The sequence below is a fragment of the Larus michahellis genome, chromosome 10 (assembly GCF_964199755.1).
Source record: "Larus michahellis chromosome 10, bLarMic1.1, whole genome shotgun sequence".
NCBI classification, from domain to species: Eukaryota; Metazoa; Chordata; class Aves; order Charadriiformes; family Laridae; genus Larus; species Larus michahellis.
Genome location: NC_133905.1, coordinates 2764635 through 2788625, shown reverse-complemented (window position 1 = coordinate 2788625; position 23991 = coordinate 2764635). Strand labels below are relative to the sequence as shown.

General features: G+C 42.0%; 1 protein-coding gene across 2 annotated transcripts; it reads right to left on the bottom strand.

Moving 5' to 3' along the window:
* Positions 1-22409, bottom strand: IP6K2 (inositol hexakisphosphate kinase 2). 2 transcript variants are annotated; one of them, XM_074602745.1, is made up of 6 exons: positions 22297-22409; positions 7063-7361; positions 4677-4899; positions 3676-3851; positions 2186-2361; positions 1-785 (listed from the first exon to the last, which is right to left on the bottom strand). In XM_074602745.1, exons 2-6 carry the CDS (start codon positions 7262-7264, stop codon positions 288-290), a joined length of 1275 nt encoding a protein of 424 aa, XP_074458846.1. In that variant the 5' UTR covers positions 7265-7361; positions 22297-22409; the 3' UTR covers positions 1-287. The 2 variants fall into 2 exon arrangements, with proteins under 2 accessions (XP_074458846.1, XP_074458847.1); XM_074602746.1 differs by having other exon boundaries at positions 22101-22343.
* Between the last annotated feature and the right edge of the window lie 1582 nt (positions 22410-23991).

The window sequence follows — 23991 nt, the reverse complement described above, 5'->3', positions numbered from 1 at the left end:
TTACAATGAACAAAAAGAATTTTATTGGAACGTATACACACAGGGATAACAGAGGTATCTGAGTAATCAAATATGGAATGTTTAAGAAAGTTAAAATAAATAAGGATACCGAGTTCTGCCAGTGCTAGGTCCAGCACCAATGTAAGTAAATGCCCTCTGAACAAGTCTGACTCTGACGGGGCCATCCCTGCAGAGCCTGTAAAGATTCCTACCACCAGAAAGTGGCCAATAATTTTGGAATACAAAGAGTCACAATAGTGCTTTCTACTGATGTGCATTCACACTGTTTATTCACCACTTTCGTCTCTTATTTCTTTAATAATATCTATTAAATTCTGAAGTCCAAAAACATAACCCGTGTCTTGGCCCTCATGCACCACACTATCTTCCCCATAGTACTTGCAGGTTGTGTGGGCAAAGTCTATCATACGGACATCAACAGTACTAGCAGTTGGTTTGTAGGCATATGCTCCTGCTGACTCATCTGAAGATTCCTCTGAAAGGTCTTCTAAGTCCTCTGGGTCTGAGTCGACAGCAACTTCCTGCCTTTCCTTCCCATCATAAATGATCAGCAAGGAGCTCGAATAGAAGCGGTAAGACTCCTGTTTCTCCAGGACAGACTTGAGTTCAGTCAGTTTTTTAATAACAGGTTCAAAGAGTTCCCTGCGCAGGTATTTGCCGTTATGAAAGAACTGGTAAAGTGCTTCTTTAAATCCTTGGACCGAGAGTTTTCTTCCATGGTACTTATTCATGAACATTAGCTGGCCAGTGCCTGCCTGGTAGACCTGCACGTACAAACACAAAACAAGAGAAAACGAATAGTTAAAATTGCTGGTAATACCCTCTTCAAGGCTTTGAGTCAGTAAGGGGGGGAAGATAAACTACAGAAAGCTTTTACAAGATGACATATTACTCTTAAAATTGCGCTTGCACAGTTACAGAAACTGCTAACAACAACAGATCCAGCAGTATCTACGGAACTCGGAGGAAATGGAAAATTCCTGCAGTTTAGATTTGAACTTTTCCACCAGGATCATAAGAATGAGGAAAGCTGTGGCCAAGATCTCCAAAGTCAAGCTACAACTTGTACCACAGCCACTCATTAGCTGCCTCTGCTCACAGGCGTACCAGTTGATTCCCAGAATGCTGAGCTCTAAGTGGCAGCCAACACTCATATATAAAACTAGGGTGCATCCCATAATCCTCTGTATTTACAGAAGTCAGAGGTGCTCCAGCAGGAAAGTTCCTTCCTATAGGAGAGTAGTCTGTGCACCACACAGCTCGATAATGCCTAAACATCTGGGTCAAGTAAGGATTGCAGGTGTCTCCGAAGTTGCTCCTTGTTTTCCAGCACAGGTCTATACTGGAAGGTGAGCAATGAGCAGGCTCCGCTCAAATCCCAGTGCACTGTGGTTAGAAATGCAGCTCCCACACTTTCATTTCTGCCTCGTGCTTTTCTCCGAAGTTAAACACTGAGCTGAACACCAAACATGCCCGCAGTCATGATGTGGAACAAGTCCTAGCAAACACTGCTGGCATTCCTGGAATCTACCGGATGGGAGGAGAGAGGCTTCGGAAAAGCCTCAAATACAAACAAGTTGTTTCCCATTTGTCACTCCAGGAATACAGAAGCAAGTAAACAAAACACTCAGGTGAAAGTCCACGCAACTCTATCTCCTTATTTGACCACAAGCCTTATCACATTTACCAAGCCACTTCTTGTCTGCACTTTCCCGACTACTTCAAGCAGTAAAAGATCTGTGACTTTTCAAAGTCGACAAGACAGAAATGCCTGCTTCTTAATATTCTGGCAAATTTCCACACACTTTATTCAAAATGTATGCACTGGCAGACCCTCCTTTCAATTGTTTCCTACACTATCCTGAAATGTTAATTGAATCAGTAATTTTACTACAGTTTTGAATTGCTGCTACTGTGCAGGAGACTGTTTCTGTGCTGAGAGAACACGCTCACTGTTGCAGCGCACGTGCTGCAGGCTGCTCCTGCAGATGCTGCCACGTTCAACTGGTAAGTGATACTCAAAAGCCTCATTTCCCTTCCTGAAGGAAACGAAGCCCAGCATCTCAAAGATAGCAACATATCGGGTGACTACATAAGCCCAAAACCCCACTAACAGAAACGGGTGCAAGTCTGTTGCCTTACACGTCATTAGTTTTCCTCTCACCTGCATGCCACAAACTCGGACTCCAATTACAGCCGATGTACTCTGCTGACACTTGCGAATCTGATTCGCCTTCTTCTCTTCTGACGCATCATCTCCATGCTGTCGGGTTCCCATCTTAAGGTCCAACACACATGGTACTTCGTATCGAGATGTCAGGTTTTCCAGCAAAATGAATTCTGATTAGTTAAGGAACAATCTTCACAATGAGAAATACAGGTTTAAAACCATTATCACAGATTTTATAGTGCCACAGTCTTAACTTTAAGCACACCTAAACCATGCCCAGTATATAAAAGCCTATCAAACATTACACTTACATATACTTGGCATAAAGCACAGTGGATATATAGTTCCAGTTTCACTGGTCTCCAGAGAAGACAGGTGAATTGCTACATAAGAAAAAAGTAACCAGGGTCATATAGAAATATAAACTGGCAGCTGACTTAGAATTACGAGTCTTTCCTGCCTAGCAAGAGACTATTTTTGCAGAAAATGAAGACTTTGTGTGCTTCATTTAGCATTCAGAAACAGTGAAGCATTTTCACACCACCCCTGAAACACAGAAGTTAAAAAGCACTCCAGAACATCTGTATTAATACTGTTCCAGAGATATCACACACTTCTACTTAGGTAGTAATTTAATAATCACCTACAGTGAAATGGTGAGGATACCAGCCACGAAATGCTTTCTGTCGTTTTGAACAGTTTATTAGTCAGAGATATTCCAGTAATCCATTCACCAAAACTCCTCATACCTGAAGAATCTGTCTACCTAAGTATATAGATATAATATTTGTGCAGGATTTATCAGCTGCATCCAAGCCTGCATACAGCAAGATCTCTTTTTTTTTTTTTTCCTCCACAGAATGCACAGGGTGGAGATGTTTGCCTACGGTTCCAGAGAACAAAAACAGCGCACTTCAGCTTTCATGGATTCAGGCGCTGTTTCTGTTTCTTATGCTCCAATCCCACATGATAGTTTATATTCAGCTTTTCTTTATCAAAAAGGCTCACCTAAAAGAGATTGCTAGCAGAAAACTCCGGGCACTGGAATATCTTGTATATTTAAGGCAACATTAAGAAGCTTCTGAAAAGGGAAAGATGACCCTAGTTTTTAAGTTCACCAATACCAAACAGCAACAAAAAGTGACAGAACTCTTCTCCTTTGAAAGCTTTCATTAGCAAACTGTTTTTGTGGAAGATCCCAAACACAGTATGCTATAAAACCTTTCCATTAACTAATCCACAATTTGTAGATTTGAATTAAGTTATCAGAATTTCCTAGCCTAGCTACTTTATTATATGCTGCAAAAGCCCATGATCTGGAAGGTGCTGGCAAGCCCTTCAAAGCCACCAAATAAATCATGGCTTCAGAGAGTCTCTCTGGATTGCAGTTAAGCCTGCATTGTGCTTTTATCTGGCACGTTCAAGAAATAGAAAGCAGAGCCCTACTCATTCCATTGTTATGAGGTATTTTCAGGAAAGGATACTATATTGATTTCGGTGTTTTGCATTTTCCTTCATCCGCTGTAACTGCTGCTGGTGACATTTCATGCTCCAAGGATTATGGTGTTTAAACTGTGAACTGACATTTCCTTTTTTCTCTACGGAATAATACAAGACTTCAGATTTCTTCAGCCACTCAAATTCTTCCTCCAATTTGTGACTAGAAAACAGAACAACGCAGCAAATTAGAGGTTGAGCAGAAAAATAAGCACTTTAAAGGGGGTTGTCAATGGACTTAACTTTACAAACTATTTTGCTCACCTCCACTAACAGCTAGCATAAGCTTTATTTTGCTTTCTGTACAACTGGACAAGTTGCCCATCAGTAATATTTCAACCTTTATAAAGCTACTTCCATATTAATATAAATTAGCATATAGCCAACTATGTTACAAAACATGTAGTAATTCTATTTATATAGCTTTTACCTGTGTGAATTACTTCTATGGCATTAATGCGAGAAGTAGCTTTAAGATCTATCTTTTGCTCAGGTCACTGTCTTTAGCACAATACACCACAGCTCACAGTGAGCATAATCAATATAAATGAACAAGGGGAAATATGTCACAAACAGGGATAAAGCAGGATTCCTACAAACGTATGCCATACGTAGTAACACTGACATGCTTCTTTTGGTTTTATACAACTACTGTGCTTTTGCAGTTGGCTGGTGGTTGGGTTTGGTTTTTTTTCCCCTTTTTTTTTTTCCAGAAGCTTCAAGAGTAACATTGTAAAACATTTTTCAATTGACCACAGCAAAAGATCATGAAAAGACTCAACACACTACTGGGCTGAGGACGTATTACTTTCACTACTCAACCTTTCTGCACTGAAGAGGGTCGGGAAAAAGAAACAAGAGAGGAAAAGAAAATGAAAGTTGAGAGTTCTGAAGAATTCTCTGGAATTCTGGAGCCCAGATCCTAACTTGACAGCAAAAAATGTTACAATTCAATGCTCTGCATTCCAGTTTCCCCTATCAAACTTACCTTTTCATTTTCTCCTCTTTTCTGTGCTGTCGGACCCATTCCTTAGATATCTTCTCATTTTCTAACAACATTGTCTTTTTGTTAGTCCATCGCAACAGCTTACTTTTGGGTTCACAGTCAGAATTATCTAAGTTTTCTAAGTTATCATGGTCCCCATTTAATGGATACGCTATTAGACATAAGTTTCCATCTTCATCCTCTTCAAAGCTCACTGACACCACACCTGAAAAGAAAAAGGATGTAGACTGTTATGAATTGCTGAAGTGATAAGCAAGCCTTTTAGAACACATGATTTTATACTAAGAATATAGCAACTTTTGTTTTTTTTCTCTTACCCTGGTCCTTAGTTTCTATCTCGCCACAGGCCAAACCCCATCTGCCAACCTAACAAATATCAAAAGACCTAGACAAAAATAACACCTCACAAAAGACAATTTATCATATTGACAAAACAATGATACAAAAGGTTCTTTTCTCTCTCTGATGCAGCCAAGTAAGAATCAAATAATAACAGGAGACAATTTCAATTAGTAAAAGTTTTTATTAATTTAAGAAACCTGACTGGTCTGACCCTAAGCAAAATGTAAAACATTTCTTAACATCTTGCAGTGAGAAGTGACCTGCACAAAAAAAAAACCCCACAACAAAAGCTTTAAGTTTTGCATGACAGCAAAGCAAAAAGCACTTATCCAAACAACATTTAGTTAATAGATCCCCAGGGGAAAGATTTGCAAGTAGAGCAAAACAATGAAAACGTCACATTACAATAGAAACTAGTCCAAAAGCTTCCACTTCAAATCACCACGTTTAATTACACATTTTCTTCTCCTTTTTGGAATATATTTTATTGATACTGGTTATGCAGCAATCTTGTGAAATACGTTAACAAAAATGCAATACAAAACAAATCTGTTTGTGGTACAGAAACATGGTGAACCCTGAAAGCATTTTTTTTGTCCTCATCTTTTGTCCTCATCCTCCCCTCAAGAGTCTCTAGAGCACTGCATTGCATTTTAAGAGTCTTAGTGGAGCGCTCTGACAGAGATGCACTCAGTGCTACATTAGCAAGTTTCAGTGGTTAATGAAGCCACAACAATTGTCTGAATTGGTTTTTAGTTTTGTTTTTCAGTCCTCTCTCTTTATTCTCATATCAATCAGTCTGCACAGTTCTTGCAGCTCATCACTAGGCCAGAGGAGAGAGGTCTCGGCGAGAGATTGTCACTTCTGAGCTGGGCAGGCGGCTCCGAGACCTACAGTAGCTGGGGCAGGGAGCGCAGAAGCTCTGACTGACAGTCCTGCTGCCACAAAGGAAAGGACAACAGGAAAAAAGGGGGGGAGCCACCTAGCAAATAGCCTTTGGCTATATCCTGGAAAAAAATAACACAGATGGACCAAGTGAGGCCCCTTACCCCTAAATCCCTCCCCACACTCCCCAAAAAGCCATTTACACTAGTACAATTGTTCTATTACATTTTGAGAAGAATCATTCAAAGATCACATTTTCTTCCAGTCCAACAGAACTTGTAGTTAGACATGTCAAAAAGTCTCTGTAAGCATGGAGTGTAACTTTGAAATATATCCTCTGAAGTCTTCTGCCAGTTTCACAAACAGTATGCAAAACTTCAAAACCCTTATACATGTTAAAATCAATGTGCTTTAAAAAGCAACTCCATTTTAAAAAGTGCTTCAGACATATTTTTTGTTAATCGCCAGGCAGCAGTTGATGGAATAATGAAGAGAAAGAAAAGTGTTTCTGTTAACTAGCACAATGCTTAGGAGAACTGGAATTTCCACTTATACATAACATCTGACTCAGCCTCATCACGTCACGGCTACTTGATCCTTGCCTACCTAAATGCCATGAATTTTCATTTCCTTACTGGCAGAAACAACACTGCAAATATTCAACAAGACACCTTACTGACATGTATTTATTGTGATCAAAATGAGAGTCAGAGGAGAAAACCAAAAACAAAAGAGACCACACTAAGCTTACACAAAACACTGTCAATGAATCTTATCAAATCCCTGTAAATAAACATTAAACAAGTGCCAAAAAAAATATTTAGAAATCCACAAAAAAGCAGCAGAGAATTACTGAAGACATTCACAAGCTGTTAGCTACTTACCTGTGCCTAAAGGAGATATATGGGCTATCACCAGCAGAGCTGCTCTACTCTAATGCTGTTAGTCAGCCCAAACACCAACTTGGCAAGCATTTCCACCCTGCATCTCCACAGCCTGCCTCAGACAACATCAAAATACATGAAAAGAAAACCCTAAAATCTCTTCCACAGAGAAGAGATTTCAGAGATAACAGAGGGCACAGCACACTTGTATTTACAGAAAGAAAAAGCCCAATGCCATCCTAAGGTTTGGAACTTACCCTCATATTGCGGAGTGAATTTACGCATTTCTGTTGGGAGAGTCTCATAGAACTGGTGTTCCCTCTGAATAAGGGGTTTACAGATGGTCTTGTCATTAAACCGGAGGACACAGGAGTGCCCTCCGACCTGGTGGACAAAAGGCTCGAGCAGGACTCCCTTGGAATAGTGCTCCACTTCCATAGCTCCAAATGCTGGGCTCATCCTTGTAGCACATTAGACAGAAGAAGGCGACAGTAGCGAAGGCAGTTCAGAGCCAGAAGCCTCCGAGACCTGAAGGTGTTTATTCCGATTCAAAAGTCTGTTAAAACAAACACAAGAGAGCGCCGGGCCGTCAGTCTCCCCGCACGCGGAGGCCTGGGTAAGCAAGGCTGAGAGGGAGGGAGCCGGTGCCGCTCGCAAAGCCGGCCGCGCAGGCTCCGCCGAGCCGAGGGGAGCGGAGCGGAGCAGAGCAGAGCGGAGCGGTGTCCGCTCGCTGCAGGAGGGCGGCCGACTGCGGTGCGGCGCGGGGCGCGGCCAGGCAGTCAGTCCGAGGACACGCCCCCAGAGCGCCTCAGCCAATGGGAGTCGCCGGGGGCGGGGCGGACAGTCCCGCGGGGCACTCGCCCCGCCGCACCGCGCATGCGCAGCGGGTCACTGCGAGCTGCCCATAGCCTGGCGCTTTTTTTTTTTTTTTTAACATTAATTAAAAAAATATTGATGGTAAGTCCTGGAGAGTCCTACTTCAAGTTATGCCTAACGCCCTCCAGCGTCCGTCCACAGAGCCAGAGACATCAGCGTTCCCAACGATCCCTCCCTCCCCCGTGCACACATCCCAACCCAGACGCAGAAATTCCTAAATAAACCCAAATTTACAATTCTTTCCTCCCAGACAATGACAGCAGTCACAGAAACCTGCCTGGAGACTTATTTCACCAGCTTATTCAGAACATGTCAGATATTTAAAATAATAATTTTTCCGATGAAAAACATAATACATAAGCCATTTTCCAAGAACTTATTTTTGTGTAAATACAGCAGAAGCAGAGCGGTTTGTGCCATCTGCACCCAAAGGGTCTGCAGTCACCCCTGTGACTACCCACTGCTCAGCCCTGGCCAGCCTCCAGCTTCGAGCCACTTGCACTTCAATACGCAATTAAAGGAGCAAAGCTAAAAAAACAAATCATGACTGTCTTGCTCTGTACCTTCCAGTAAATTTTTAAGTCAAGTTGCTCTAATTTTAGACCCGAACTTTAATCATTAACTTTTTGCAGCTAAAAACAACCTCATACTTATTTTGTCTGAAGATCATTACACGAACAATAATGCACTTAATTCAAAGAGACTACAAAGTGTTCTAGGTCACAGGTCTATTTTTATTTGTCCTCCTTAGATATTTAACAGCTTTACATTACCTGGAAAAGCAGAGACCCGCGGGCTTACAGCAGGGGCGCTAACAGAACTACAGACGCCTACAGCATGCACTGTACATAAGGACATTAATTAAATTAAACAACTAAACTGCTTAAAGAAATAACAGATCGATAAATTGAACTCCAGCTCCTGGAATGTTTACCTCCACTTAAGGCTAACAGGTCAATAGAGTTGTACTCGCTACACACCAGCTAGCTTTTTTTTTTCCTCCCTCCTTGCTTTCAAGAGCCTTATTTGACAAAAAGTTACCAGCTTGTTTGTTTGTTTTTTTAAAAAAAACATATTATTTAAAGCATACAGCAAACAAAACAGGCCACCTATGCAAGAGCATGTAAAATTTAATCTGGAATAGTATTTCTGAGAAACAGTATTCTCTTATGATACTCTATATTTGAAGATTAGAGCAAAATCAGTAAACTTTCTGTCTCTATTTGCACCACTTTTACTTTCCTAGTATTTTTCATAATGCAGCTACCGCATCCCCAGAGAAATTTCTCATCTACCCCAACATCAACAATTTAATACCTTGGAGACACACAGGTAAAAACCTCTCAGTTCCACCCCAGACACAAGCCATTTCTCAAAACCTCTTTAACTACCACCAAGGCAAGCAGCCCTGCAGTGCCCAGAGCGCGTGGAGAGGCAAGGTGCAGCCTGGCCTGACCTGGGACACCGGGCAGTCCCACCCATCCGCTGCCACCGCAGACAGAAGGTGGCACTGGAGCCACAGACGTGCTCGGTGCCGCTCCAGGCAGGGCCATACTGCTCCTCAGCTGAGGCTCCACTGTAAGTTGGCTCACCAGCAGATGCCCAACAGACATCCAGCTTTCACCAAACACACACTTAGGAAGCCACATCAGTGCCCAAGTAAGCTCTGACTGACAGTTGCTGCCATTTCCTATTAGAGAAATGTTAATGCATCAGTTTGTGTTTGTATAAAGTACCAGTAATTTTACAAGTCTCAAGAGTTTTATTGAGGATTTCCAAGAGCCAACAATGCCTCCAATCTTCTGGAATTTCCCAGGGAAAACCAGAAGAGTGCCAACTTTCACTGGGAGTGACAGTCACTGTGGTGACAGGTCTTTACACTGACACAGCCACTTTTAATAGCATCACAGTACATCAGCATGACAAGCGCCACTCTTTCCAAGACAGCATTACCATTCCGTGGCCACCTTCCTAATTACCCCTGATGTTGAGACACTGATTGGCAGCTGCAGCAATTCAAACTTAGAAAGTACCTTGCAACACCCCTTAACCTCAAATACCGAGTTAGTCCTAGTCCTACTGCATGGGAGCAGAGTTGCATCAGGAGTAGAAGATGTTTACACTATAGAAATGACTCTCTAGCAAAACACATCTCCAACAGATGCAACACCTTGTTTACCCAACACATCTTCAGGGAGCTCATTAAAAGCAGGTCAACTTGTTTGCTTTCACGAGTACCCAAGTGGTCTGGAGAATACTCGCACATGGTGCACCACGTTCACTCAGCGATGGAATTGCCAAGCACAGAATTGGACAGGACTACTCACGCTACTTCACTGTTTCCTGAAAAAGCAAGATCTGGCAGCACACCACAGTGTAACTTCCCATTCGAGGGATGACAAAGCAAGTTTTTTATAGCTCTGATATTGTAAAAGTACCAGTTATGCAATATTTAGGCAGGACAACAACAGACCTGGAGCACAGTTGTAATGTCCATCAGAAATGCTTTGCACTGTTTCACTTATAAATACTTCCATAAACAGCCTTGCAAGTATGTCAAATTGGTTCCACTCCCTTAGAAATAAAAACTTTAACCTAAGACCAACAGGTTCAAGTGGCATTGATGTCAACCAGCATAAGCACAATACAGTTCTTCACTGCCTTTCCTCTGATTCTACACCCAGTTCGTTTTCAGTGCTCTTTGAGCAAGAAAGAGCATAGAACAGCCGATTTCAAGCAATTTTCTCAGACAGCAAATACAGGCTCAGTGTATCCTGCCCTTTTCCTCCTCTGTGCTTTTAAGTGCCTTTGGTTAAGATCTTTTGCTCAAAGGACACATCAGCAAAAAAAAGCAGGTACTATTCCTTCACATGTTAAGCATTTTAAGAGAAAAATCTGACGTAACTTGAAGGAAGCAAATAAAAACTCATCTAGACATAACAATAGCTTGAGCAATGTCATTTTTACAGGAAGCAGCAAGTGATGTTTAAAACCCAAATCTGTAAAACAGAAATTACATGTACAGACATCTTATTCTCGTTCACATATGACAATGACCATCAAAATAATACCGCAGTGAACTCATGTTTTCAGACTTTAATATTAATCTCAGGTGACAGCATTCTTTGGAAGGCATTTAATGTCATTATGGATTCTTGACTTAGTCCCATACGTAATTGCATTAATGAACACATCCTCTTGAGAGCACAGCTCCCAATTAAGCAGCAGCTCCTTCCTTCATAACAACCTCAAAAGTAACACCTCTTCCCAAAACTCTGTAATAGCAGAATTACTGATGCAGAGCTTCCCTCCTAACCAATCTGTTAAAACTAGGTTCTCTCAAGTGTAGATTTTTTGCTTTGGGTGGTCGATATCTGCAGCTCCAAACAGCCATAATAAATCAGCTTTACAGTGACAGAAATAGCAAGGCAGCAAAGCTCTCTGCCTGTCCTTCCTTACTTCACTGGGTAGTGCAGAGAGGAAGCTGAGAGGGTACCTACCTGCAGAGGTGCTGCAGGACGCTATAACCCCGCTGAACCAGACAAAGCTAAGCCCCTTCCCAAGGTTAAAAGCAAACAGAGGAATGGCAGAGCAAGGCAACAAGGAGAAACCAAAAAAAAACACCACCCTGAGAAACCAAAGAGCAAGCTGCTTCAATCTGAAGAATATTCAGGATCAAATTAATACCAGCTGAGAAAGGACACAGGAAGATGCAAATACCAGTGTGGAATGCGTATGGTATGTTTGTGAGAGCCCACCACCTGCTTTGTGCATAAAATCAAAAAGGTAGCTCAGGTCTGAGTTGGCAAGTCATTAGAATGCTCAAAGGGAACAACCCTTCACAACTGAAGCAGAACAAACACACTTTAAGAACCTACAACGCACCTATCAAACTGGAACAGTTACAGGAATTTTACAAGTCCTTATGTGACCTAACAACATGTTCCATTACTAGTATTCTGTTACTTTACAAATAGCAAGGTACATTCCTTGAATCAAAGAACACAAAATACAAAGCAGGATGCAACATCAGACTATAAAAAACATTAGATATGTTAAACATGTTCAGGCTCAAAGTTCTTGCACAACTTGTGATTCATTTTGATGAAAACCAATGCCATTCCTCTACACAACACTATTTTATTAGCAAATTTGGCCAGTTTAACATTGGTAAGGAATTGCTTCTAACATTCACTTTAGTTGCTGCTTGACTCATGAACTGAAGTTACTCTGGTGTGTTCTGCTCCAGAAGTTCTTACAACTAGAATGGAGATGCTCAAACCCTCTACTGTCCAGCCAGCTGCCTTAAAACAGTGTCAGAAATAGAAAACTACCTTTTGAAGATGAACTGCATATAGATTAGGGAAGCTAACCCTGTCCTATAGATGTTTTTATTCTTAACAGAAAAAAAGACCTCTGCATTCATTTATCACAACTGTTTTAATAGATTCCTAACTTTGAGGATGCATTATACCTCTAAATATAATTCAAGTCCCACAGTAGGATGCTTTTGAGGCCTTTTGTATCTTCAATAGTACCAAAATAACTAAGTTTAAGGAATAAAAGCTATAATTTCTAGCTTTTTATCTCAGTAAGGTAGAAACACAGTGCCTGCATAATAATGGGCTCAGATGAATCCTACAGTTTTGGAAAAAGCCTTAGAAGCAGCCTTAAATTCTGCATGATTACACAAAGCAAACACTTATTCTGGTAACTAATTTTAAGGAAAAGGCTTATCTTCAGTACAAGAGTGCGCTGACATTGTTGATTCTCAGGGTTTTTTTCATTGTAAACAAAGAAGTGTCCCCTAAACAGCAAGTAATGCAAATCCAATACAGCAGGCTTAATAGCTTTCAACATCATGGGGGGAAGAGGGGCAGTGCCACTGCATCAAATGCTTGTGTGTGGGAAGACACCACACAGGTGAGCATATTGCTTTTTAGTTGTCTCACCTTCTGTTTTCCCTAAATGCAAGAACAAAGTATGACACAAGGCAGCAACACGCTGTAGGTCTTTGCAACATTGGCTAACAAATTTGGCTACTATCTGAAAACACCCAGACCCATAAGGTATTCCAGAAAACTACTCCATTGAGCTTACTTTAATAGAAAGACTAGAGTGGGAAAAAAAATCCTTCTTCTTCATCAAGGAAAACCATAAACCAAGTGGTTGTGATGGCAAAAATAAAAAAAAGAAAAGGATGGTTTTTTTCCGAAGTTTCTACGGAAGTCAAGGTTATTTAAGCTCTTCTGCAGCAGATCAATCAATGTCATGATCATTAAGTTATGCCCACATCACTTGTACTCAGAAATGAGTAAGCACAATGTTTTACAAAAATACTCAGCAGGAACACTTGCAAATCAAAGCACCAAATACCAACTCCTCCACACCTACATATTGAGACTACATGTGCGTTGCCTTTCCAAGCAGAAATACTTTTGCTATAGCCTTCACTAGTAAATCATGAGGGTGATGGGAGTCAGGCACTGTACTGATGAGACTTATCATAACCACCCACAGAAACAAAAGGCCAAAAAAGAGCAAATTCTTGTTGAATGTAGGGTGCTTGGGCTAGACCAATAAAAGAAACCACCTGCTTGTTAGAAGTGATGATATAATGTAATTTTCTCTCTCTCTTTTTATTTTTATTCTGTCCTTATTAAATGGCTGGTAATTGCAGCACCACATTGCTATAGTTTGGAAAAATGAAAGAACTCCAGATAAAAAGAAAAAAAATTTCCTTGAATCGATTTACTTAATCATACAAACCAGACTGTATTTAGGAACCCAGAATTACACATGAACTCACACACAAAGTTTCTACAAAATATGTTTGCAAACCCCTTTGGGAATGTTACAGAGCTAACTGGATAGCAGTCTTAGCCCATCAAGGTAGAAAGCTAATCCTATTTTTAACATTAGACCATAAACAAAAGATTCCTATCAAGAAAGAATGGCATGCTTATTATCAGGTAGAAAGGATCTATTCATCACTTCAACAAATTAAAGCAGCAGCCCCTGCCCTCCTCCATACCAATTACAGGAACTCCCTGCATCAAGTTGTATACATTTTTCCTGTGGTATTATCAGAGGAATTTAACAATAAAATTGAATAACATCCACTGACACTAGATTCTAAGAAAATTCTATGCTATGACAGAGCTCATCTATCACTGGCACATCACAAGTCAAACACAGCTGAAATGGTACATAGTTTTTTAAAGTGTTTACAAAAATGTTGGAACATTTTTTAGCAGTTTAACTTACTTCAGAAGAACTAAATTTTTTTTTAAAAAAGTCTCTCATCAGTTTAAAACTGCAGAAAAACATCATGAAATGACTCAGGTTCTTTTGAGGACCTCAGGTCAGGTATGTCACACCTAAAGGTATTACCCCTCTAGAACTTTTTTCCCCTCCACCGAAAAGGGAGGGAGGACACTCCAACACTGGCTACAATGGCAAAGGACTCCCAAGTGCTACATTCAAGATCCTGTTCTGCTATGAACTTTTCAAGAATGTAAGCCAGCACTCTTTGAGATCCTTTTTTCTGTAACAAGAGCATTCTGCCTTTTCTACCCAGTAAAAAATTTATCTACAATATAGAAATGAAAGACAGTGCACTGAGATGCTGAAAAATGTATAAAAGGTGCACTTTTTCTGCACAAAACATTTTTTTTAAATTAGCAACATGTTCATGCTATCTCCTTTTACTCTCTAAACATGGAGTTCTAGTTTTGTCTTCCTTTAAACATAACCCAAACACAGCAGCCAGTACTATAAGAAATAAACACTGACACAGGTTAAGACATGTATTTACATCTGTAAATTTACCACCACAGCTGCAGAGCCATCTCTTGTAGCAAATAACAAAGACTTTTAAATACAACTTTAACAAAATAAACTAAGAATTATGGAATATTAAGAATAATATATTAAGGGAGAAAACTATAAACAAAAAAAAATCCCTAAAGCTACATAATATTCTATTATTGTTCTTCATACACAAACATTATCCCTATCTTCCTTAAACCAGCTCTACATTAGTAAGAGAAAACCAGTTCCCCAGTCCTTTTATCTGGGAAAGCAAGGCAGTAATCAAGGCAGTCTCCAAGAGCTTCTAGCCTTTTCATAACAGAAGCATGCACAGCAGCCCTTCAGCTGCAATTTCTTAAACCTCAGCGAGGAGGTTATGTGCTCAGTACAACTAATATTTCAAGACCCCAAAAAGCAACAGCTTTCAGTTTTCCCTACACCATTTGTAATCTGTAATCTTAACAACTACAGACACAAAGCTCTGGCGAAATGCCAGAGTTTTACCTCTCAAGTAAAGCTATTTTAATTCCCTAGAACTAAAATAAAACCAAGTTACAGGTTACTAAGCATATTCAGCCAGAAAACAGCACACAATTCTGACCCATGCAGTTTTTCCAGGGATTGTGTAATTAAGAACTAACCTCTTTTCCAAGTAAAAATGCCATGGAAACTAAGAAACCTGAACCACCAAAACTAAGCTACTTATACTTCCTATTTAGAAACTGATCCATCTTAAAACAGTATTCTGGCAGCAGCATCTAAAAACACTAGTTGCTATAAAAAAACCACCACCGCCCTTTGTCGAGGAGAAACCAAAATAGCATTCAGCCTTTAATCTTCCAAAAATATGACAGCAAGAGCTAAATTGTGTGGATTACACACATGAAAGTGTTATTCAAGATACCAAAAACCACCAGAAATTCCAGCATTAAGATTAAAATAAATCCAAGGCTATGTCTTTCTCATTACCATGAATTTAGCAGCCTGTGAAACGTATTTCTAGCCGCTCAAGAAAAGAACATGGTATCTTTGTGACTGGCCCTTGAGTTGTGACCAGTTTGCCATACAATGAGAAGTTGCTCAAGAGGACAACTGTCAAGCCCTGTTCAAAGGTCACATTCACATAACCACACAAAGATTTTCTCTGCCTGTATTCCCTTTAGAAATCCCGATCCCTAACACTTTTTAAACCATAAGCACTAGCAGGCCATAGGACAATGTTGTTAAATTTAAGCTTAGATGCCCAAACACTACAATCCAGACTAATTCCTTCTGCAAAAATGTCCAGGGCAGCACAAAGCAAAGATCATCTAGAAATAAACTATTACAGAAGAACGGTGGCCAAAACACTCTGTTATATATTTCACACATCCCATTCACATGTATATTCATCTATACCATCAACATACTTCAAATGAAGAAGTTTAGTCCCTTCTTGTAGAAAATGGTCAAAAAGAACCCCAGAAGGAACCAGTCATCAAGCTTGAAACACCCATCCACATTTTTAACTATAACTCTTCAAGTGTAGGTTACGAGACTTTACTTCTAATGATCATGATAGTTCAAGTTTTCACTCCAGAACAGCTCAAGTTCATGAGACACATTTAACATGGCTTTTAAAATTTTATTTATGTTTCAAAGCATTTCAAACTACTGAAAAACAACAACAAAACCAAGGGGAAAGTCATGAATGTTTCCCCTGGTAAATGTAACTCATTTCAAGCACAGTTTCTCCCTAGTAAAACAACATGGACCTTTTATACAAGCCACCTGCATAGTACTTTAAAAGTGCCTTTTATTTTTTTTTTTTAAATTATTTACGTATTTCACATTTCATCTTTCAGTGATCTAACAGTACACTATCTGGGGCCAATTACAGGCTCACCATAATAATCACTGTCAAAGAATTAATCCATTTTAATCTCATTCAGTTTACATATTCAAACAGCAGTACAAAAACACTTGAAAAAAATCTTATCAATTTCAGTAATCTATAAAAGGAAGCTTTCGTATGAGCTTGGCTGTATTGCTGTCATCACCTCACAGGCTGAAATACATTTAATGATGCAAAAGCGCTAGCTAGTTTTATTAGCCCTGGTAATAGGACACAACTACAGTAAGTCTTATTCCCTTAAACACGTCTGTTGCTTTACAGGCAATTTTTATAGCAGCCAGCAACTTTACAGCACCCGTAAGTGTGGTTTGCACAACTGTCTTCAAAGAGAAACCATCACTAACCAAAAAGGGAAGACTCAGACAGGATCACTGCCGAAAACCCATTTTCTCTTCAAAAACCTGCAATACAGCACCACCATCCACACTGTGCTCATAATCTAAAAAACTGCATACTGTTAGGAAAAAAAAATAATTTCAAGAAGTCAAGCTTATGAAAGACTATTTTATTTTTTGGAAGCAAACTGTGCATATTGATGTTCAATCATTATTTGCACTTTAAAACAAGAAATCACCATTCAGCATTTACGTTTAAATACATGAAAAGGTTTTGCTTCAACAGAACAACTGGAAGCCAGTCTTCCTCTCACCGTGCAACTCACTGCAGCCCAATCAGCATTTACTTCATCTACCCCTCATCCTTGAGAGACTAATTTCCATTAATTCTGAAATGATTCTCCAAACCACTTTGCTCCCTCCTCATCTAGAGCTACACCCTCAACTTGAATAGTCACAGACATCTCTTCAGAAAACTGACTGGTTCTATTAAGCCAAATCCAAATTTTTTCCTAAATTAGCTTGAACAGACTCCCAGTTACAATGCTAGTTATATCAGTATTAACACATCCACCCATTAATTTAACCTCAGATCTCCAGTTAAATTGAAGCAATCTTCTGAAACTTTGTAGAGTGGAGATGATGGTTGGACTCGATGATCCCAAGGGTCTTTTCCAACCTAAATGGTTCTATGATTCTATGAAAGAGCTAACACCTCAGCGACATCAAGATGATGCCTATCATGTCAGCAGTTTCACTTCTCATCTTTCGAACAAGGAAACAGATTAATCTAATTGATGTCACCATAAAAAAACAAAACAACAAACCAATCGTCATCCCTTTGTCCCCACATATCCAAATCACAAGGTAGATAAATTACTGTTCTGGAAAAATATATGAAAAAAAGAGCAAATGTTAAAAGAAAGAGGTCATCTTCAATAAGCATGAAATTAGGCAATCACAATTCCTGACAAGGTTTCAGGCACTGTAGAAAATTTCTGCATCACAGCACAGCACAGCTATTTGGGTATGCCCAAAGCCCTCTGTGCTTCAAGAAAATAAAATCAACATTTTTGCTGTGCTCATTCTAATACAGATTCTGGCGTAAACCCCCCACACCATTGCTTCTTCCAAGTGTGATTTTCTGAGGAAAAGTAGCCTAAATAACTGTCTCTTCTGTCCTTGAACTTGTTTGCTATAAATCTCAACCTGGGGCACCATTAACCAGTTTCAGTAAGTCATCCCATTTCCTTCCAACTTTTTGGATGTCAGGAGGACAGAAGAAGACAGGGACCAAGAAAGGCAGTACAGCTGAAAGGCTACTGTGTGAATTCAGTACTTGCCTGTTCCACTTGGGCTATGAACTGGCTGAGGAGCACATACACAGCTCTAAACCAGCCACTACCTGTGCTGTCTCTTGCCTAACGGTTCATCATGGCACATGCACAGAGTTTGCCTTCATGAAGCAAGACTCAGTGGTCAAAGCCATTTTATAAGCAAGCCTTTCTTTCTCCAGTAAAACAATGCAAAACTGGGCACTAACCAGTTCCAACTATCTCCAATAGACAATCCTCCATACACACCAGCAACCCAGACACAGGGTTATCAGAGACTGCAGGTTAAACATCTGATAACCAGTAGAGTGAGAGAGTACTTTCTGTACCTATTACCTTATTCTAACACAGCTCGTCTTTCTGAGACACAGCCAGGATTTCAAAGACTTCACACTACACAAGTGAAGAAGTTACAAAAGATTTCAGTGACAATTTCAAGCTCCTAAATACCCAATTAAACACAAGCAATGTTAGGCCTTCATTTGAACAAACAGTTTTGCTTCCGTTATGTCTTCCGATATTTCAGACTTCGCAGAAGGAGAAATTTCTAGCTTCTTACAGCACGTGATATTGTGTCATACAGCTTTTTGCAAAAGGGGGGAAGAATTATTTAGAAACAAAAATAGATATTATGAAAGGCCCAAAAATAACATTCTAATGAGATATTTCTAACAAAATCTATAGAAATGCACATCTGCAGTTATACCTTAAAACTCTAAAATGTAGCCTCTTAATATTTGAAAACCATCCCTACATTGTTTCAAAGAAACAATAACCTTGGACAAGACAGAAAGCCAGATAAAAGAATTAGCGAGAGGAAAAATCCTCTCCCCGCAATGGAAAATTTTCATCTCTTCAAGCAAGGCAGAGAGATGCTCAGCCGGACCTGTGTTGCCTGGAGACCAACCGCAGCTTCTTGCCAACAGGGACGAGCTAAGCATCAGCAAATTCAACAACTGATAAGTGGATGAACCCAATGAGAGGCAGCAAGTTTTTTCCACACACCAGCGTAAAAACCTGATCGCTTTCAGATAATGGTTCTAGCCCATGCTCCCTACATACACAAGAATTATTACGAATGTAAAAAGTCAACTAATAAAGCTTCAGACTCCACTGTACTTAGCTCTTACCCCCATACTTCTGGGTACAGCTAGAGTAGTAAAGTGCACTCAAGTCAAAATTTTTAGTCACAATTCAATTTCTGCCCTTTCAATCTTTTGATGCCATATCTGAACTTTTGGAATAGGTTCCTACCCACTAGACAAGTTTTATGGTTAAGCACTGGTGTAGAAATATTAAGGAAACCAATGAACTACATCAAAAAGGAAGAAGCTACACCTCGGCTTAGCATTAAAAACCACATCAAATCATGTTTCACTCAAAACCCTGCCTTTGCCCCTAGCCTTTCCCACCCAAAGCACAGCTCCCTGGGCAGGACAGCATCAGAAGCGTTACTGAGGAGACACTTGTTTTGCCTATTCTGGATCTGGAACTGCTCCCAGACTCAGGCAGGCATCGATTTAGCTGTGGGAGCAGCGTTCCTGATCTCCCAGAGAAACACCTCATCTGTCTTCCTATTTCCAACCACCATCAGTTGAGAATCGACAACAGTAACTGATATTTAATAGCAGTTACTCCAGAATTTACCCAGACCTTATCTAATTCAATTCACTGAAAGTATTCAGACAGTAAAGAACTAAAGATTTTTAAGAGTGACTTCTATTTAATTGATCCCTTTAGATACAATATCCTTGTGGAATTTATGTTGCTAGTGAAGTAGGTCTTCCACCATCAACCTGACAGCACACACTTCCCTGCATCCACCTATTCCTAAACCAAAAGGGCTGACATTTGCATCCCTAGCATCATAGCTGACAGACTGAAACACCCTTAGCGCCTCAACATTTACACCCTTCCCCTACCCTTCAAAAGAAAAAACATCCCCAAAATATCCTCTCACACTCCCCAGCTGATCAGAGAACAATTAAAGTACCACCATACCAGTGACCTGGCTGGAAGCCCATCCACTGACAGGCAGCCAAGTTTCTTTAACATCTTTTCTCATCCTATATTTTCAAAACTGCACGCCTGACAAATCTGAAGTCGTCCTTTCAAGCAACTGGTAGGGAAAGAATTTTTGAGCGCACAAAGCCCAGCATTCATATCACTGACCACTGTCCAGTTTTTCCATCTCCTTCCCAAGTTACCATACCACATGGTTATGATGGCTCCGATCTACCTTTCCTCAAGAAGAAACACCAACATAAAGCTTACATTACTTGTACGACCCAAGTACCACAGACAAGATAACGGATTATTACTTCAGAGACGTATAAAAAAACAAAGACAGAAAAGGTAGGAAAATGGCTTTTTGATTAAATGAATTACTATAAATTTACGAAAAGCTACCTGGCCAAGTTCAAGGTCAGAAATGTTTACAAACAAGTACATATGAATGGCTGTAATCCTTCCATGAAATCCCTCCCATGACCCTCAACCAGAAGACACTTTCAAGCACTTAAAACTATTCTTTTTTGAAGAAATTTTCCTGAATTCTGGCAGTTAAATCATCAGATTCTTCCTCATTTAGTAATATACTTTAATCAAGAAAAAACGGTAACAACGAGCTTGAAGATGCTAAACAGGCCAAATGTAAACAAATTATCAGTCCATTTTTAAAATACATATATTTGTGTGTGGATGCACGCGTATATAAACCCAGTGTCCACCCTTTAATGTTACCCTAAGTCCTGAAAATATGCAAATTAATTTCAACTTAAAGACAATTTCACATTTTTTAAATAGCTTTTATCTTATATAAGCAAAGCTATGTGCAAAGATGCCAATTCTTAGTCATTTAAAAGCCAAAATAACCCTGACCTTGTTATTTTCAAATGTCAATTTGAGCTGTTCTACTCTTACTTCACTGTTACATGTTGAGTAATGACCAGTAACACACCATCCAACTGAAAACTTGAAACTCACATTCGCTTTAATGTTCCAGAACTAAATATATTAAAGCAAAATTCTAATTACAATATTTGACACAGAATTGCTACCTTAGGCGTTCACGAGTCTAAAAAAAGCACCCAGGAACTGGATGCATTTCTAAAACACCTGAACATATGGGACACATAAAGCACCATGTCAAAAAATAAAAAGACAGGCTAGAAGTGAAGGGCAATTAAATTCCAGCATATATCAGGAAAGATATCAGTGTTAAACATGCATACTTTTCACAGTGGAACTAAGGCCAAGGACATATCTGGGTGTAACTACCAACAGGCTGTTATTCTATCAACAACGATAACATTTATTTTCTTAAGCTGAATGCCTATTTCCACAGCCTCAACCATAAGTGTTTTTGTTTAAAAACCTGAGGTCACAGAGCCATGTTAATAAGGTATTATAAGTCTGTGATGCTCAAACCAGCTCATAACAAGACATCACCAAGTACATCCGTTTTATGCAGAAAAAGGATATTGGTAAGCGGCACGTCCAATTATGCAACACATCCCGAATCACCCTTTTTTTCATTCTGTAACATTACCGGGCGTATGAAACAGCCGCCAAACCTGCAGCACATCCATCACCCAGGTAAAACAGAAAACCACCGCCTATTGATTCAGACAGATGGGAACTGCTGAGTAACAGCAAGTGGCGACACCAGCTCCGGGGTCACCCACACACCAAAGCCCGCATAACTGCGGCCTCCCCCCGCCGCGCTGAGCCGGGGCCGGCGCTGCCCAACGCCTCCCGCACCGGCAACTTCCCCCCCTCCCCCGACACCCTGCACAGCCCCGCGGGGGAGGGCACGGCTGGGCCGGAGGCGCGATGCGCTGTGCCAACGAGGATGCTCCCTGAACGTTGTCGTGTTCCCGTGTCCCTCTCCCCCCGCCCCAGTCCCGGACCAAACCCGCATCCCCCGGGGGGGATGCCAGGCCAGTGCCCCTCTCCCTTCCCGCTCAGCCCGGGCAATGCCCCTACCCCTGCCGCCACCACAAGCCCGAGGCCGCCGCCGAGCATCCCCCCACACCGCCTACCCGCCGCCTCCATCAGGCCAGGCATCGACCTCCCGCGGCGGGCGGGGCTAGGGCCTGCAGGGGCAAGGGACCCCGGCCACCCCCTCAGGGCCCACAGCCCCGAGAGGGGGGGGGGACGGGGGGCCGGCGGCGGGTCCGCCGAGAGCCCGCGGAGCCGAGCGGGGGTCCCGGGGGAGCGGCGAAATGCGCCCGTTACCTGGTGTCAGGCCGGCGCCGGCGGCGGCTTCGCCTCTTTTGTTCCTCAGACGTCAAAATGGCGGCGCTGCGCGGGGCCGGCCCTCCCCCACCCCAGCACGCCCCGCCCTCCCTCCCGCTTTCCCATTGGCTCGGCCCGTAGCCCCGCGCGCTGATTGGGCAAGCGCCAGCGCCACTGTTGCTAGGGGAGCCGGGGCGGGTGGCGGTGCCGCAGGCCCGGGCAGCGCTCGACCCCTCGGACTCTCCCTGCACCCGCTCCGCAGCCCGGCCCGGCTCGGCCCGGCCCGGCTCCGCACCCCTTCCAGGGAAGCCACGGGGAGGTGGGGATGGCCGGCCTGCGCTCTATAGTCCGGCCTGGGCAGCGGGACCGTGGGGATAAGCAGCCCCTCCATGGCTCCCGGCCTCTGGCTTTGTGAGGAGAACAGGGGACGTGGCCTCCACCTTCACAAGGCCTCCGACTGAGCGGGCCCTGCCTTGTCCCCAGGCTTCGAGCCCCGACCCAGGCAGCCTCCGCCTGGTGCCAGCCCTGTGGGTTGGGTTTCCTCTTCCTGCGCCCTCAACGATCTTTGGAGTTAGAGCTCCAGGACTTGCAGGCCGCGGGGGCCATAGATAGGGCTCTCGTTAATTTTGCCTCAGTCCCTGCTTGGAAATGGTGACCGTCTCTGTTCGGGTGCAACGCCAACGTGCTGTTAGTTTGGACATCACTGGGGCACTTTGGCTGCTGAGGAGGCAGAGGAGGAGCATCTGTCGAGTCCTTGAAGCAGAGGAGGCTCCTGGGGCCCGTATGCCTGAGCTCACCCGTTAGAGTTCTGTGTTTCTGTAAAACCGAAAATCTCATTGAGGCCTACGCAGCCAAACATCGCAGAGGCTCCCCCTACTCAGCTTTACCCTGAATGACTCCTCAGAGCCTGCGGCCTCATGTTTTAAATGCCATCGCAGTTGTCGGGGTTTGCATGCAAGCCCATGAACACGCCTGTAACAACAAAGCCACCATCGTTGTAAGGAAAAAAGACTGAATAATGAGGTTATTGCAGTTTAAATTACTAAGCAACAGTCTCTCTGACAATGAACTTAGTAACGCTCTGCCATCTATTTAATCACACTAATGAGACAGAACAACTCCACTTAGATACAAATTACTCTGCATTTCATTTAAATAAAGGTCAGAGAGCTAAAAGCCACGCAAGCCACCACAATTCTGCTGTACAACACACCCAGCAAAAGGCATCCTTTGTTTCCAGAAGCAGCCCGGCCGTTCTGGCCATGGGCTGCCAAGGCAGGGCTGCACAGAGCATCTCGCCCAAACTTCCCTCATTTGCCGCCCCGACTGCCCGCCCCTGCCAGGCCACGGGCTCTGGCTGGTTTGGGAATGGCTGCTTGGCTTGGAGAGGTAAGCATCGGTTCGCCAAAGAAGATTCAGAGGGGGAGAGATCTCTGATTTCTCCTTGTTCTAAAGTACAAGCAGGCGTACAGTCATGTGTAAGACGCAATTATACCCCTTGGTTCTCACTGACAATCGAAGCCAAGCAGGGCTGCCCTTTGAGAGTCTCCTCATCTATCTGTCTGGCGCCATCATGATTATCTTCATTTCAAAATCTGGTTTCGTATGTGTCTGCCGCCATTTAAAACGGGTGACTTTCCTTGGTTATTTAAAGATTTTGTTTTAAATCCATGCGTCTTTGGGCTAAAGCCGGTC

Excerpts from the sequence above, each read along its gene's own strand:
- IP6K2 (XM_074602745.1), bottom strand. The coding sequence starts at position 7,264 with ATGAGCCCAGCATTTGGAGCTATGGAAGTGGAGCACTATTCCAAGGGA. Across the intron at positions 2,362-3,675 it reads AAAACACCGAAATCAATATA|AATTCATTTTGCTGGAAAAC; the intron begins GTATCCTTTCCT and ends TTAACTAATCAG. Across the intron at positions 786-2,185 it reads TCCGAGTTTGTGGCATGCAG|GTCTACCAGGCAGGCACTGG; the intron begins GTGAGAGGAAAA and ends TTGTACGTGCAG.